General features: G+C 37.4%; 2 protein-coding genes and 1 non-coding gene across 3 annotated transcripts; 2 read left to right on the top strand and 1 right to left on the bottom strand.

Moving 5' to 3' along the window:
• Positions 1 to 10766: 10766 nt before the first annotated feature.
• Positions 10767 to 13680, bottom strand: rdh10b (retinol dehydrogenase 10b). The gene is made up of 6 exons (XM_077229989.1): positions 12964 to 13680; positions 12100 to 12335; positions 11895 to 11993; positions 11632 to 11777; positions 11412 to 11543; positions 10767 to 11324 (listed from the first exon to the last, which is right to left on the bottom strand). The coding sequence occupies exons 1-6, from the start codon at positions 13262 to 13264 to the stop codon at positions 11201 to 11203; spliced, it is 1038 nt and encodes a 345-aa protein (XP_077086104.1). The 5' UTR covers positions 13265 to 13680; the 3' UTR covers positions 10767 to 11200.
• A 16-nt stretch (positions 13681 to 13696) lies between these two features.
• rpl7 (ribosomal protein L7) lies at positions 13697 to 17013 on the top strand. The gene is made up of 7 exons (XM_077230085.1): positions 13697 to 13769; positions 14335 to 14437; positions 14559 to 14725; positions 14935 to 15072; positions 16138 to 16247; positions 16338 to 16555; positions 16959 to 17013. The coding sequence occupies exons 1-6, from the start codon at positions 13756 to 13758 to the stop codon at positions 16544 to 16546; spliced, it is 741 nt and encodes a 246-aa protein (XP_077086200.1). The 5' UTR covers positions 13697 to 13755; the 3' UTR covers positions 16547 to 16555; positions 16959 to 17013.
• LOC143742238 (small nucleolar SNORD12/SNORD106) lies at positions 14777 to 14866 on the top strand. The gene has a single exon (XR_013205388.1). It is a non-coding gene; the product is annotated as a small nucleolar SNORD12/SNORD106 (small nucleolar RNA).

The raw sequence follows: 17013 nt of genomic DNA, 5'->3' as shown, positions 1-17013 counted from the left end.
CACCATTCTTTGTAAACCCTAGAAATGGTTGTGCGTGAAAATCCGGGTAACAGCAGATTGTGAAATACTCAGACCGGCCCGTCTGGCACCAACAACCATGCCACGCTCAAAATTGCTTAAATCACCTTTCTTTCCCATTCTGACATTCAGTTTGGAGTTCGGGAGATTGTCTTCTTCTTCTTCTTCTTCGTTTTTTTACTGGCGACTTGCAACCAAATGGAGCATTATCGCCACCTACTGTATCTTAGTTACTTTTGCTTAATTCCTTAGGTTTAGTCCAGTTTGTTGTAGATAAGATGACATGATTTTAAGCACCATCTTTCCGGATTTATTTGAGAAGATATTTGTAATATTCATTTGGAGATTGTCTTGACCAGGACCACACCCCTAAATGCATTGAAGCAACTGCCATGTGATTGGTTGATTAGATAATTGCATTAATGAGAAATAGAACAGGTGTTCCTAATAATCCTTTAGGTGAGTGTATATCACTGTAAGTCTTTACTGACACTAATGGAGTCTGGCTTTAAAAAAAATCGTTAAAAAATGCAATGGTAGTGTATGCCTTGATACTAAGTCAAGTTCTGTTAGAACAATAATACTTTGTAAAAATGGTATCAGAACAATTAATGTATTAAAGCAAGTTAAACAGTAAGAGAATATAAATAGAATAGTCGGAGTGCACTTTACTATGTATTTTTGTTTATTATATTGCTTTGACTGAGGCCAGCGAAGAGCAAAATGGAGCCTGAATGAGTAACTACGAAGATGAAGGTTATTTTGGGGTATTGTTTTCTTATTATTTTTTAAATAGTAGAGAATGAAGTCACGGGAACCAACAGTATTAGGAGTTTACTAGTCATCAAGAATGATTCTTGGTTTTTTTACTTAGTTGGTAGTGTTTTCTGTTATATGTTCTTGACGTGCAAATTATTTTAGTGAATCATCTATTCAAACTGAATAATGACAGTGAGCCATTTCATTTAAAATAAATAGTATGGAATGTTTGTCTGAACTGTTTATACCGATGTGATTCTAAAGTCCTCTGTCTGATGAACAATACAGTCATCGTTTTTTCTCTTCCGTCAGACGGAATTCCACTGGAGTACGAATGGATTTTCCACATAGGATATCTGCTCTTTTGAAATATGTCTGTGACATCATCAAACTCAGCATGGTGGGAGTGGGTGTCATTTCCTGGTAAAGGGAACGGGATTGATTGTGGATCTGTGATCTCTCATGATTGATCATTTTCTGGGGAGTTAACAGAGCAGGTCTGAGCCTATTAGTCAGAGGGCCTGCATTTGGGGGAGCCCCAGGGATGCGGGCTGCTTTTCGTGTGTCATTGTAATGAGTTGGCAAACCAACATTACTGAGATAACAGGGCAGATAACACATTTGAAGAAATAAAAAAATAGGTTATCCAAAAATTTTACATTATTTTTTATGATAACGAAACTTAGATTGTTCTTAAGACTTTTGCTGCAAACACCCACATTAGAGCAATAAAGTAGAGATTTCTCAAAGCAATTAATAGAGAATCAAAATAAGCGTCAGTGCATAATTAATAACTGATACAACAGATTCCATTGAAAGCACATCACAAACACCTTACAATGAGCTGCTTCACATTGACCAATCAACCAAAGCTGTCATCTCTAATTAGGGATATGCTGCATACTTTTTGAGTTTGTACAAGGGGCTCATTATTGCATTGTGGTATTTAGGCTGAAAGTGGAGTTATCTAACAGACAAGCGTCACTTGTTGGCTTTTATTCACTGAACTGTCAGTGCATGTTCCAGGTTTGTGTTAGGCTGTGACAGTTTAGTTTTAGTAACACTGGTATCGCTGTCTGAAGTAATATTACATAAATGTCATTTTGATCATTTCATCACTTTCTCATAATTAAAGAGAAAACACATGATTTTTTCTTTCCTATCTTTTTGAACTCTTTTGGTTACCACTATCAGGATATTCTGATAATAAACAGCATTATTTGCTATATTTAAAGTGATATCCATGGTCAAAAACACTTCCTACTGTAAATATATTTCTGCAGCCGATGTGAACTAAAGACGGAACTCTAATGTGAGCTCATTCCTGATTTGACTATCACTGACAATTGAGAGAATCCCTTTTTCCCTCTGGCCGAGGAACAAGTGTAAGGTATTTATAATCAGTCTGATGACATTTGAATGTGATTCCCTGCTTCTCTCATTCCATTGATAAGGATGTCTGATATTTCTCTCCGATGGTCACTGGTATTTCCGCAAGTGAGTGGGCAGGGAAATACTCATTTATTAGGCTTTTCATTATGTAGTTACATCCATACAGGGGTGTTGGTGATAGGACTGATAGGGTGGCAGAGGATAATTTACCGGTACATACAATTAATGAATGAAAATGAGCTAAAAATTAATTGTATTTATTTTATAAATGTTAATGATTAATAAATACATACAGCATGTATGTTCTTGTTCAGTGCAATTTAACAATTTGCAGATTCAAATCAGCATTTCTGCTATAGAAATTATATTATTACAGCAATGTTTTTTTTTTCTTCTTCAGAAAGACTACTGTCATAATTATTGATTTCTTTGTCATGGGGTCCCTTAGGTATCCAAGGATATAAGTCTGGAAATTCGATACTTTTTTATATTTGATACTCAAAACTAGATTTCACCATTCTCTTCACTTTGGCTTGATACAGATTGGAATAGACATGGTAGACATAACAATACCAGGAGCCCTATCACTACCACTGGCAAGAGTGTGTGACATAACCAGTAACCTTTTTATCATTAATTGATAACAAATACAACAAATGTAAGTTCCTTCATCACATTTATACTCTTCATCTCCAATTTTCATATAAATGATCACTCTTAAATTCATGTAAGAAGAAATTCTTAGGCAGTTTTCAAGTAAATAAAATAAAACAAATTCACATCATCATTCAATCATTATTTCCACTAAAACTTAACTCTTTTGTTAAGCTTTCTTTTCAACACGGAACCCTTTACAGTCATTATAGCCCACATAAGAGGGAAACCTGAACTTTGTAAAATTTTAAAATCATTTCATCAAAATGACATATGTATCAAATCATACATATAAATTGGCCGCCACTGATATCTGCGGTCTCTAATCTTTCGATTCCTTTTCTCGCTCTTTTGATGGAAACTTTCTACAGTGGCTGGCGTGGACCCAACCACCTCTTTGCTTTCCAGCTCTTTCTCCTTAGATCCTTTATCACCACGAAATCTCCCTTGAGCTGCTTTCACCTCTACACAAATGTTACACAGGAGAGAAGACATTTCTTTACAACATGTCATGTTCACACAATTCGGTTGATGGCACTCGTTGTTTAGCCCCTTCCATTCCCAATAAATGTGGATCTTCCAAACAATATCTCAAAAGGGCTTAAATTGGTTCTGGGTCTCTTCCTCATTCTCATATGCATTAGGACTATTGGCAGGGCCTTTACTCAATTGAGCCCAGTGTCCACACAGCATTTGGCCAATTTATTTTTTTATCGTTCAATTCTGCTCATGTAAATGCCTAAAAATGTTTCCACCTGTGCGATGGCTTAATTCACAAAATGTGTACCATTGTCTGAACTAATTTTCATCAGAATTCCCCACCCTGCTATTTCAGTCAACAGTGATTCTTGTTTCATCAAATTTTAAGCGAACCCCCTTAGTAAACCATTCGTTATCCCCCCTTTTGATGCATGGTCCAACCCGTTCATCAATTTAGCATAATGGTGTCTGGGTAAACAAGGTTTGCCATCAATACTAAACCAAACGCTGCCTTAATACTGCAGCCAGATTAAATCCAGACATCTTTCTCTGCCTCTGAAGAAAAATATTTAATTCTCTGTGGGAAGTAAGAAGAGTCACAGTTATTTTCAGATAACTGAGTATACATCATCCTTTGCTGCATTTGCTTTGGCATTTCCAATAGAAAATGTTTTTTTTTCCCGTTAGTGTGAGCTGAACACATGTAGAAAGAAATGCGATTAGGCAACAAAATAGCATCCAGTAAATTTGACACTAATGCTGCATGAATGATAGGTCGACCATCTGACTTTAAAAAAAAAATCACAATTTTCAATATTTCCAAAGCACCCCAAAATCATGTACCCCAAAAGAATAACATGAGTCCGTGTAAATTGTCACACATTTTTCCAGTCATCAGTTTACACACTTCAGTCAGGCTCACAATCTCTACTGATTGTGCCGAATAATTGGAGGGCAACGACCCTGAGGTTAACACTTCAAATTCAGTGGTTACAGCTTATCCTGCGTGATTCAGGCATGTTGTTTGGTTTCTGAAGCCATCTACAAACAACACATTCTCACAGTTATCGAGTGGTGTGTAGCAGGTCAGGTCGTGGTGTACAGACTTGGTCAAGGATAGTCAAACAACAGTCATGTTCCTCCCCAACCTCCTCCTTTCATAAAATGTGAGGGGCTCTCTGGATAATTTTTATGGTGATTTAGCCAATTTGTCACTTTGTCACTCTGCCGTCAAGTCTTTTATTTTTACGTTTACCATTATGATCACACATAGTTGACAGTATTTAAATTTATACCCTCGTTTGAATTAAGACAAGAGTTTTTAACCCATATTGGATGGTAATCTTCAACTTCACAATTCCCATTTACATAAATACATTAATCCAGAGAGTAATTCAAATCAACATCATAAATGACAGTCATAATTACCAGTAGCAGACAGAGGTGGAAAACCAATCCAATTAAAGCTTGTCTCATGTTTTGTCATGTCATGATCATCTTTTCATTAGATTCACTCAGAATTATTGCCTTATATAAAATTTGTCATTTCACTTAACCCCAGAGGTTAATTACACAATATACACACAATCAGGACAGAATATTTCCCCGAACTAACACATATGAAACATACAGTGCAGTCACCAACACACGCATTCTAGACACACATGAACCGCTCATTTTCAAGGTTTGATCTTGGTGTTAACTCTAAAAATATTAAAACTTTTAAAAACTCAGGTTTTACCTTTTTACATGGTTTCTTAACAAGTTTCAAATAATTTATGTTCATTATTCATTTGTTTTTAGAAAAGTCAGCTGGGTTGTTTTGGTTCTAATATCCTTGCTTTGTTTTGTTTAAGCTTGCTTTAGCAGGGTGATAATAGACAGACAGAGCACCATCCCTGCCTCTACTCAAGTAGTCTCTCTCTCTTACTGTGCAAATAATCTTTTCAACAGCCTCGTACGACTGTAACTTAGACAGAATGTAATATTAAATTCATTATAATATAGAACTTCACTTAACCTTTGTTATCCAGACTTTCTCTTGAATCTTTAAAAGCGGAAGTGGTGACATCTTTAGTCACCACCATGTCTTGGAATTATCTAAAACTATAAAGACATATTAGTTTAATATCAGCACTTCTATACATTTTTTTTTGCCCATAAGGCAACCAACATCGTGTTCCTAAGAAGTTTTGTTACTGTCTCCACAACAAATAATGACAATCACCTAATGGTCTCAGCCTGCTCTTGAAAGCCCATTCCCAATAGCTCTTTATCTATAATCTCCTTTTCCTCAGGGTGATGTCCCCTGGGTTGCAAGCTGTGGACACTTGTCACAATGAAAAGAATGCGGTTTCTGGTGAGGGGTATGGAGGAACATTTCTGGGTCAGACTGCTGTAACTTCTCACAGCTCCTCTCCCCTTAATGATGCGGCTGGCCTCACAGTCATCCGCTCCACTCTCATACCCATCTCACATATCACACCTACCTTCACGGTAGATGCCCAGTGGCGACAGTAATCCCCTGCCTTAGGTTGCCCTCTGTTTGGCCAAAGAGGATCTCACCCATCAGTGAGAAATCACCTCTTGCACACTGGTAACCGCTCTTTCCCATGACAGTTTTCTTCAACAGAATCAGATGTTTTCTGGAGCTTAGGGAAGGCGCATTCAAGAGCCACCCGAGCTGTCGGGTTGCCTAATAATGTTAACACAAGGAGACCGGTTAATAACAGCAGTTTTTAATCACTAAAATAAATTAAACATCTGCAACGCAGCAAAATATCAGTGCTGAGATTATATTCAGTGAATTAAGATTACAACCGTCCATTCAGTGTACGGCTACGTCTGTTTCCGGAGCCATTAGCCCTGTACCATGTGGAGACTAAGATTAGACAAAGAAGTTACTGGTCCTAAGTTAATTAACTTTTTTGATCCACTTCATATGTTCGCTACTGTATAAATAGCTTATAACCGGCTCAGATAGCAGCATTCAGCTGACTTTTAGGCAATCAGGACAGGTAACTGCATTTTCATAAATTTGTAACATAATTTTATTCTACTATCTATTAACTCTAGCCCAGCTTAAGACTTTTTTTTTTTCAGAAATGACATGCATTTTCAAATAAACATTTTTTTTTATTTGTCTTTTGCCCCCACATCATGGAATTTTAAATTACAAATTTCCACTCAGGTCTGGTCTCTGTTACTGGCAGTTACATTTTTTAAGTTTTGAAACAATTTTGCCAAGGTTCAGAAATAGTTCCATAAATTCTATCAGAAATTGTATTTTCATAACATTATTTTTTGCTGCTTTATAACTACTTGTTACAGTATTCCTCTATCAAATGGTTAGTCTGCAGATGGAACAAAATAATATCCGTATTGTCTCAGTCTTTTTTTTTTTTGTTTAGTTTATTTATATCAGGACAATGTGCCGTTACATTAAAAAGATGGCTGCACCAGATTTAGCACTATGCTAATTTCCATCCGTAGTCCTACACAATTAAGATTACATGACAAAAATAAAATTGCATAACAAAGACAATTAACATATAAAAGTTCTATAACAAAAACCGTTAATACAATATAAAAAGGCAACTTACAATCAAATGGTACCCCCAAGGGTATCATCTGATCGCCAAAATACCCGTCTGGTGCTTTTAGTGTGAACAAGACTGTTGATCTAAAAGCCAGTCCTTAACTGCCCGTGAGAAGCTGCGAAAATCGGCATTGTTCTTTAGATTGTCTGGAAGCCCATTCCATTATTTGATTGCTTTATAGGAAAAGACTGATTGAGAGAAGACAGACTTTCTTTTGGGAACATTGCAATCACCCCTGGATACAGACCTCAACGCTCTGTTCGTTAGTTCAGAGCGTAGCTGTACATATGTTTTTAAAGGGGGTGGCAGCATCATTAAGGATTTTGTGAACCAACCGGATATCAGAATACCAGATCAGGTTGTCAAAGTTTAATATACTGTACTTTTCAAGTATATTGCAGTGGTGGTACCGCCGAGGCTTTTTATCAAGGATTTTCAAAGCCTGATTATGTAATGATCTAAGGGGGTTTAAAACAGTTTGTTTAGCTTGAGACCAAGATGACATACAGTATAATATATAAGATATAATCATTGTCTGGAAATATGATTTTGCTGCTTCCAATGATAAAGAGCTTCTGATGTACTGGAAGTTAGCGATGTTAAATTTCAAAACACGGCATACCCTTTTAACAGTATTTTTAAAATTTAGTACAGGGTCCAAGATCACACCTAGGTATTTAACTTCTTCCACATTTTTGATCATGTAACTGTCCACATAGATATTTGGGAGAGCACATTGAATTCTTTTGTTTGAAAAATACATTGTGACCGTTTTCTCTGTATTCAAAGTAATGCAGGACTTGTTCATCCACTCTATTGCTTTCTTCATTGCCACAGATAGTTTAGCAGCGACAGAATCGGCATTAGAACCGTGAGTATATAAAACCGTATCATCAGCGTACATCAAGATCTCCACGTCATCGCAGATGGAAGGTAGGTCATTGATGTACAAACTGAAGAGCAATGGCCCCAGAATAGACCCCTGGGGTACCCCTGAGGTACAGGATCTAAAAGATGAAGTTTTATCATTTATTCTTTCGCACTGGTAACGGCCTACTAGATATGATTGAAGCCAGCTAATAGTGTTTGTGGCGAAATTGAAATTCCACAGTTTTGTCAGCAGTACTGAGTGGTTAACGGTGTCAAATGCCCTACGTAGATCCAGAAAAACGTCCCCAACCACCCCTCCGTTCTCCAAACTGGATTTGATCACCTCGAGGAAATAACAACAAGCTGTATCGGTGGAGTGTTTGGATCGAAAGCCAAATTGCATGGGGTTGTAACATATTTCCATTGTCGAGGTGCTCAATCAGCTGTTCAACTACAATTTTTTCAATAACTTTAGAAACTACCGGGAGTATACTAATGGGTCTATATTTTCTAATGTCCTTTCTGTTTCCTGATTTAAAAATGGGCGTGACAATTGCATTCTTACAAGACGAAGGGAATACACATTCTCTAAACGATTGATTAATTATGTGCGTAATTGGTTCTGCAAAGTCCTCTTTATATTTTTTTAGAAACAGCAAATCAAGTCCCCATAAGTCCTTATCTCTCGAGTTAGAGAGTGATGTAATAACTTTGTTGACCTTGAGTCCCACTTATCTCTACTCACATGCAGCCTTATAGCTGCTTGCTCCTTCAATTATTAGGCCTATATAAATTATCTAGACATCTAATGTCATGCATCCAGGATGAAAAAGTAAAATCCCTTATTTTTATTTAAAAAAAAATTTTCATATATTTCCCTTATTTTCTTGCTGCATCGACTTTCAGCCTATAGTGACTCTTAAAGTTCATTCTCTTGGAAAATCATAGAATTTGATTAACCCTTTATTACATTGATACATACATACATACATTACTCTCCTCATCTGGCAAAACACTGGTGTATCATTTTTTTCACAGCTGCTTGTTTTACTGTGAGTTTTTCCCCGGCTGATTTTACTGTGTCTGTGGCGTTATTTTGGCTAAGTAATCTATTGGACGTCTCCAATAGACCCGAATTTTTTCCCTAAAATATTCTAGAGGAGCTCTAGGAGTGGCTTACGGGGTAACCTCGGGTTCACTTCCCCACTAGTCTGCACCCCAAAGATTTGCTCGGAGGCGAATGGAATCGATCCAGTCCACAGTCTACCACAGACCCACATCAACATGGTTTAAAATCTCAATTTCCCCAATTAATTTTTTGTCTCTTACCCAGTTCTCAGTGCCACTTGAGTTATTTTTACGATTTCAGTGGTGTTTCTCCTGGACTCTCAACCTATTCAGGGTAGGGCTGATTTCAGGATGATCAGTCACCATCCGCTCTCGGATCCAAAAGGCACATTCAAGGAATCCCACTTCTGCCAGCAAGTTGTTGTGTCAAATAAACAATAAACAATTCTGAATAAGAGACAAATGTTCAATTAGTAGTTATAATGGTTTATTTCTTGCAACAACAAAAAAAGGCACACAGTCAGTCAGCAGAATGTGAGAGTGTGCACGTGGAGGGGAGGCTCCCTCTCTCTTTTATATCTCTCATTAGATAACATAGGGCCATAGCCCAGGCTCATAGCCAATTGAACCTTTCTCTACCTTATTAGGAAAATACATTATTTCTTATAGGAAAATATGATTAATCCAATAAAACAATTAATAAAAACAATTTGACTGTACCCTTAGTTTTTTTACTACACCCCAGCCTTGAGTGTTTTTGGGTGTGATGCGACAATTTGCGCATCCTCCTCCCTTCATGTGTCTTCACCGAGGAGAGGCTTGAGTCTGGCCACTCTGCCATAAAGTGTTGCAGTGATGTTTGTCTTTCTGTGAGTTTCTCCCATCTCCAAATTGGATCATGGAGCTCAACTAGAGTGACCATCAACTTCTTGGTCACCACTCTAACCAAGCCCCTTCCCCATCGATTGCTCAGTCTGACCAGAAGGCCAGCTAGTCCCTCTTGGTTGTTTCAAACTTCTTCCATGAAGGATTATGGAGTCTACATGCTTCTGTGAACCTTCAGCGCAGCAGCATTTTTTTTGTTGTAGTCTTCCCAAGATCTGTCTTGACACACTCCTGTCTCTGAGCTCTGCAGGGAGTTCTTTTGACTTTGTGGCTTGGTTTTTGCATTTTCAGCTGTTAGACCCATTCAATTGAATTTGCAGAGATTAACTCCACTCAAAGTGTATGTCTGCAATCGAAACTGGAATGCTCCTGAGCTAAATTTCAAATATCATCGAAAAGGGTATGAATAAGTATGCAATGTGGTCATTTCAGTTTTTAATTTCTAATAAGTTTGCAAAGTGGCCACAAAACTGTTTTCTGCATTGTCTTTATGGTGTATGGAGTGTAGATTGATGTGAAAAAAAAGTAATTTAAAGTAGTTTAACATTAGGCAGCATTCATTGCAAAATGTGAAAAAATGAAGGGGTACGAATACTTTCTCAAGGCACTGTATTGCAAAGTAAATGCAATATATAATACTTAATATATTTTAAATGGCCTGCTTTGTGCTAACTGCCTCAAATATTATTAACAGAGTACATTGTTACTGAGATTATAGTTGTTAAATTGTTTGATATGTTTCCTGCAGTTAAATACATAAAGAACTGGAAAGATACCATTCAAAGTGGAGATGTAGATCATGGAAACAAGAAATTTACTCCTATGGAATGAGTTTCTTTTCCCCCCACATGGGTGGCCCTTGTATCTTTCCTTATTTTCATATTATCTCATCTTTTCAAACTTTGACAATCCATGACCGCATTTTAAGCACGAATTGAACCTATACCTTGTTTGCTAACCAAAAAAAAAAAAAGCAAAGTACCTTTTCATCACTTACACCTTAAATACTTTAATCAGGAAAAAAAGGCCACTCACACATGATTATAGGAAGACTGTTTATTTATCAATAAGCACTTATGGCATTCTCTGATAATCTTTTGTCATAATCATTGGTGTTATCCAAATCAAAACCACAACAAGAAGAAATACTTTCAATACATGTAGTGCATTTTGTAGAGTTATTAGGAGGATAAAACCTCTAAAGTGACAAAGTCATGGAATGTTGAGGAAAGCAACAGTACACAACAAATAAAGTGTAAATGAATATAAATAGGTGAAAGGCCTTCTTATGCAATCTTACAGTAACACAGCATTTAATAATTAAGGCTAATCGCTATATAATGTGTTATACACGTGTAATTCTTGCATTTTCAAATTCGACTGCAAAATGTCATCAGAAAAAACTTGTAATGTACAGCTTTCATCGTTCCAGAGGAACTACAGAGATTTTAGCAGCACTGCTCAGTCAGAACCAGTTAGATTCCAGTCTTGGATTCATTGTTGTTCGTGGACTCCTTCCGTTGAGCCAGAAAGGGGTACATGCACTTATCAGCACCAATAAATCTGTACATGCACACAATGGCATCAAACGGCAAAATGCTGCAAGATATGAGAGATTATAGACCATTGTACGTACACGGATTAAATAAAACAAGAATATTATGACATATTACATATTACACTTACGTTTTCATGAAGGTGACCATGTACATGATTCGTGGTGAGCAGATCATTGCTTGGTCTGTTAGTATGGCTCTCATGGCCTGTTTTACACAGTACTCTGGCTTTAGCGGTGGGAAAAGTGGAGCCATTTCTTTCCTGTTTAAAAAGATTGTAAGGGAACAATTATAATTAGAACAAGTCTTGTCATCAGAAGTAAATTAAAGCTATTTAGTAAAACACAAACCTAATTTTGCAGCCTTTAAACATGCCAGTGTCAACTAAAAAAGGACAGACAAGCGTCATCTTTATTCCATCCTTATCAGCTGCTTTCAGTTCATGACTCAAAGACTCATGGAAGCCTATGGCTCCAAACTTGCTTGCACAATAGTCCTACAACAAAGAGGAGAAACAAGTGGGTTACTGAACTTTAAAAGCATATTTTCAACACCGTACATTACACTACATATAAGTTTTTTGTTTTTTTAAAGTGAGACTTTTTTTTTTTACCTCCACACCAGCAGTAGTGAACAAGCCCAATGAACTAGCAACAGTTACAATGTGTCCGTGATTCCGCTCCAGCATCTTGGGAAGAAAAGCTTTCGTAGTCTGTGAATATTAACATATACAGAATCAAAGATGAACACAAATTATCAAGTATGAATAAAGTTGGCAAAACTTGACATTAATGGTACTGATCAAGGTCCATACTGACCCAGAAGTGAGCATGGCAGTTGACCATCATAGTCCTTTCGATAAGCTCGTCTGGACACTCAAGAAGATGACGTCCTGAGACAACTCCAGCATTATTGATCAACAGGTCGATGTTGCCCACCTCTTTGCGCACCTTCTCTGCAGTCGAATACACACTCTCACGTTTACTAACGTCACAAAAATATGTGTAAACTTTCAACTGGAACAGAGGCAACTCTTGAACACTATCCGAAGACCCTGTTAAAAATAGAGAAAGAATAGATTTGATAACAGTGCAGTATTGCAAACATTTAACCCCACCAGTAACAATTAACATTTGAGTCTAAAATGGTTGTTGATGTATTCACCATAAGTGTTAACTCAAAATAAATCCACAAAACAAATTTTTACAAATTACTAATATTGGGTATTACTGACCAACTAAGCAAACGCTGTAAATTCCCATCAGCTACTAGTAATAAAACATACACTTTAATGAAGTCTAAAACCTTTTAGAAAAGTAATTTGGTTTGTTTTATTTGGTTATACCTTTCCTGGGAAAATCTGGGATTAAAGTTGAAAAAGAAAATCGGTAACACTTAACATGAACTAACACTTCTAAAGCACATATTCAGCTTTCCTAATCATTTTCAACATATTCAAATACATTATTAAAATCAAAAGTTGTATCGGTTAATAATTAAGGAACTTGAGCTCACACGAACAGTATAAATATTTTTATGAACTAACGTCAACTAAGACTAATAAACACAGTAACAAAAGTACTGCATTAACTAATATGAATTAATTGTACCCTATTACAATAAAGAATCTTGTGAAAGACTAAAAAATGGGGGGGGGGGAAAGGGTCGTTTACCAAACTCACCAGCGGAGGGGTTCATTTCTCGGTAAATTTCACGCACTATCTCAGCGGTCTCTTCGTTGGCCAGTCGGTTAATGTCCCACAAAACAAGGATCGCTCGTCTCCGGGCAAACTCCAATGCAAAGAACCGCCCGAGACCGCTTCCCGCACCGGTAATAACACACACCTGGCCCTCCACACTCTTCTCCCGTGGACGAATAAACCATTTACCACCGGCCAGCACAAACGACCAGATTATTTTAAAAGTGACCACGAATAATTCTGTGACGATATTCATGATGTGCGCGTGCCGCCGAGCTTCCATTCGCCTAACTAAATTAACAAATTACAGCGACATTCAGTTCGAACAGCAAAGATAGAAATCAAACTGCAGATGTGCTCAAAGAAAAGAAAAACCCCGTCGAGCAGTAAACAAAATCCGGACCCCTCAGCATCCACGACAGGACGAAATCTGCCCATACCAGTATGTTTTCGTGGCTCTTTAAATATGATCGAACTCACTTGACTTCATAACTTTCCACGCGTGTGTCCGCCTGCTATGCAAAGTAGTCATACATTTTGTGTCATATCTATAAATATGCATTGTTACCAGCCTATCTACTTCTCAACATAATGTATTTTAGGAATAAAATATCAATTCAACCACAACGTCTCTTCAACGTAAAATAAATACGGTATTTTTTTTAAAAATGCAGGCAGTATATCTAGAGACCTAATACTTAACCGGAAATATGAAGGACCTATCTTATAAGACCTCAACGCGCATGCGTAGAAGCCTCTTTTACTGTGGGGATAATGGCGGGTGAAGCGTAAGTTGGAAACCGTGCTATTTGTATCTTCTTCCATCGGTTTAAATATAGCTCATACGATATTGTTCGGAGTCTAAATGAGCAATATGTGTATGTTTAAGTGCTATGAAGGGGAAATTGGCAGTATCGGGGAATGATGAATCAATAAAATTAAATATGAATGTCGTGTATCTGCCGGGTGGAATCGGTTGAACAACGTGTATAAAAGCAGTTAATATAGTAACATTAAAACGTGCCCGAATAAGTATTTCTGTACCAAAATATCCAAATGTGCTCTGTTGATTTTGAATGGTCTTCTTTGATCTAATATTTGTTTATTGCCATTAGCTGCTAACTTAAGGCAAAGGCATGATGCTACTCTGCTAGTACTTTTATGAAAATAAGTTTTAGTCAAACATTATGCTGTCATATATATATTTTTAGTGTGTGTTTGCGTGTAAATATATTGATTGTGCTTTTTTTTAACGTAAAGTAGCTGTCATTATGATAGCCTGGTCTGCAGGCCTAATGTAACGTTAGAAATCAGTGAAAAGACTAACGTTAATGTGCTACCATTTCTCTTCAGAAAGAAGAAGGTTCCCTCAGTCCCGGAAAGCCTCTTGAAGAGGCGACAGCGATTTGCTGCCATCAGGGCTGTGCGCCTGAAGAAGGCGATGGCTGACAAGAAGGTTGGTGGTTTAGACTTTACCTGCTGGCTTTGTTGTTTATAAACGGTGGTCAAGATAATCTGATAATAAAGCATCAACATAGAGCCTAAATTGAGAATGTATGTCTTCTCTCACCTACTAGGCCCACAAAGTCACCAGGAAGCTCATCTTCAAGAGAGCTGAAGCTTATCACAAGGAATACAGGGAGATGTACAGGCGTGAAATCCGCATGAGTAGGATGGCTCGCAAGGCAGGCAACTACTATGTCCCAGCTGAGCCCAAACTGGCTTTTGTGGTCAGGATCAGAGGGTAAATTTTCCACTTTCAAATGATCTACTATGCTGTAGGCAGACTTCACAGATTGTGGTTAATGATGTTGCTCTTTTTTCCCCGTCTTATCGACCATGGTGATTCCTCTTGAAAATAAGCCAAATCCTCTGAAACCACCACTACATAGTATTACTTTTAGTGAAACTTTCTTTTGAGAGTTGTTGATTGGATACCTTGTCTATCCTCAGTATCAATGGTGTCAGCCCTAAAGTCCGCAAGGTTCTTCAGCTGCTCCGTCTCCGCCAGATCTTCAACGGTGTCTTTGTCAAACTGAACAAGGCCTCCATCAACATGCTCCGAATTGCAGAGCCCTACATTGCCTGGGGGTACGTAAAGTTGTATTTTGGGTTGTACCTAAAAATTGTGAATGTCCACGGTGTATTTATAGCGGTCTTATGGTTCAAGGTACACTACAATTTGAAAGCTTAGTGTCAGTAAATTTGTTTGCTTTGTTTGATGCCTTGGTTGAGCATAAGAGTCTTTTAAATACAAGACCCCAACATTTTGAACATTAGTGTATTCTTGGCTCAAAAATGAAAGTTTCTCATGTTCCAAAGCAATAGGATTTTTTTTTAATCCATAGAACAGAAAAGGAGAATAGTTGTAGAATGTACTGGCTTCCCTTTAATATCATTAAAGTGGATGGGGACTCTGGCTTCCAGAATCTAAATATTAAAGAGCTTTGATTTGTCATTACATGACCATTTTCTGTTTCTTGCTCAAAGCCATTGTTGGCTTCAGGTGATTTTAAATGGTGCATAATATGAAAAACAATCATGTGGGCTACTTTTTTGGTTGCGCTTTGTCCTGTCATTCCCCATTTATTTTCATTATATGGAAAGAGTGGCTTCATGTCCTTCCAAACCCATAAGACATTTGTTCATCTTTGGAATATAAATTAATATTTTTTTTATGTTTATTTGTGAATACAAGCCCAGTTTAATCCGTCTTCTGCACAGATGACCGTTTTATGAATTGAACAATGTCTCTTCAGAGGACTTGGATTAAATCACTTGATTCATATCGTTTTATTTTAAGATCTCTTTATAAACATTTGAACTGTCAAGTGTTCTGGGTGAATAGACTTTAAATGGAAGGACAGAAAAAAATGTTCATTTGTGTTTTGTAGATGAACGAAAGTCCAATAGGTTTGGAATGACATGTAATTTAACTTTTGGTTGAACTATCCTTAAAGGTTCTGGCAAATCTTATGTGAAATGTAATGTGTGCCATGATACAATGGCTGAATTTGAAACCTCATATCACTCTTACCATTTTTGTCATAGAAAGATATTGTGAAATTAGTCAGTGGTTCCGAAAACATCAACTGTCTCCTAAATGTATTAATATGAACTTTACCTGCTTGCTGAAGTCCCATATTGCTTTTTCAGCTACCCCAACCTTAAATCTGTGCGTGAGCTCATCTACAAGCGTGGATTCGGCAAGATCAAAAAGCAGCGCATTGGACTGACAGACAACTCCCTTATCGAGAAGACCCTTGGTAAGACCAGGCAGTGCACACCGTGATTGAACACTAGGTATTGCAGTAGTGGTGTTTTAGGATTCAGTAACATAATTTGCACGTATCCAGGTCAGTGTGGAATCATCTGCGTTGAGGATCTCATTCATGAGATCTACACTGTTGGAAAGAACTTCAAGGCTGCAAACAACTTCCTCTGGCCATTCAAACTGTCCTCTCCTCGTGGCGGCATGAACAAGAAGACCACCCACTTTGTCGAGGGAGGTGATGCAGGAAATAGGGAGGACCAGATCAACAGACTCATCAGGAGAATGAACTAAGAACATTAGGTGAGCACCTGACTGACACGCATGCCCAGTTCTTTTTAAGTTTGACAATTATTTATTTGCATTTAACTTGTCCTTGCATATCATACCGACAATGTGTGTGATTCAGGTTATTAGTAGATCGAAGAAAGTGTTACCAGAGTGATGTTTGTGTTATGGAATAGCTGTTACATTCGCTATAATGCATCAAGCAACCTCATGGAAGTGTTGGTAGTACTTAGTACATTGTTCATATATGTACCATGTGGGCTGTTTATTGTATTTATTAATCTCAGAAACATGTCCTTTAGGCATTATTTGCTTGATACTGATGCTATTTGTAATTGTACTGGTTAACCTGATAGTAGGGTACCGGTTAGAATATATCCTAGTCAAATTTCTAATCTAAAACTTTTTGTCTCTACAGGTCGTTGGAACACTTCTGCTGTTGGTCTCTGTGAAAATAAAATCATTTACACAAA

This window comes from Siphateles boraxobius, unplaced genomic scaffold (genome assembly GCF_051911475.1).
Source record: "Siphateles boraxobius isolate OS27281-9 unplaced genomic scaffold, OSU_SipBor_1 1, whole genome shotgun sequence".
In the NCBI taxonomy this organism is placed as follows: domain Eukaryota; kingdom Metazoa; phylum Chordata; class Actinopteri; order Cypriniformes; family Leuciscidae; genus Siphateles; species Siphateles boraxobius.
This window is presented reverse-complemented; position numbering and strand designations above follow the sequence as displayed.

Bases quoted from the DNA above. Each gene is read 5' to 3' on its own strand.
- rdh10b (XM_077229989.1), bottom strand. From the start codon at position 13,264: ATGGAAGCTCGGCGGCACGCGCACATCATGAATATCGTCACAGAATTA. The intron at 12,336-12,963 runs GTGAGTTTGGTA...TATTTTTAACAG, and splicing joins AGAAATGAACCCCTCCGCTG to GGTCTTCGGATAGTGTTCAA. The intron at 11,994-12,099 runs GTCAGTATGGAC...TAATATTCACAG, and splicing joins ACTGCCATGCTCACTTCTGG to ACTACGAAAGCTTTTCTTCC.
- rpl7 (XM_077230085.1), top strand. The intron at 14,726-14,934 runs GTAAATTTTCCA...GTCTATCCTCAG, and splicing joins TTTGTGGTCAGGATCAGAGG to TATCAATGGTGTCAGCCCTA. The intron at 15,073-16,137 runs GTACGTAAAGTT...TTGCTTTTTCAG, and splicing joins GAGCCCTACATTGCCTGGGG to CTACCCCAACCTTAAATCTG.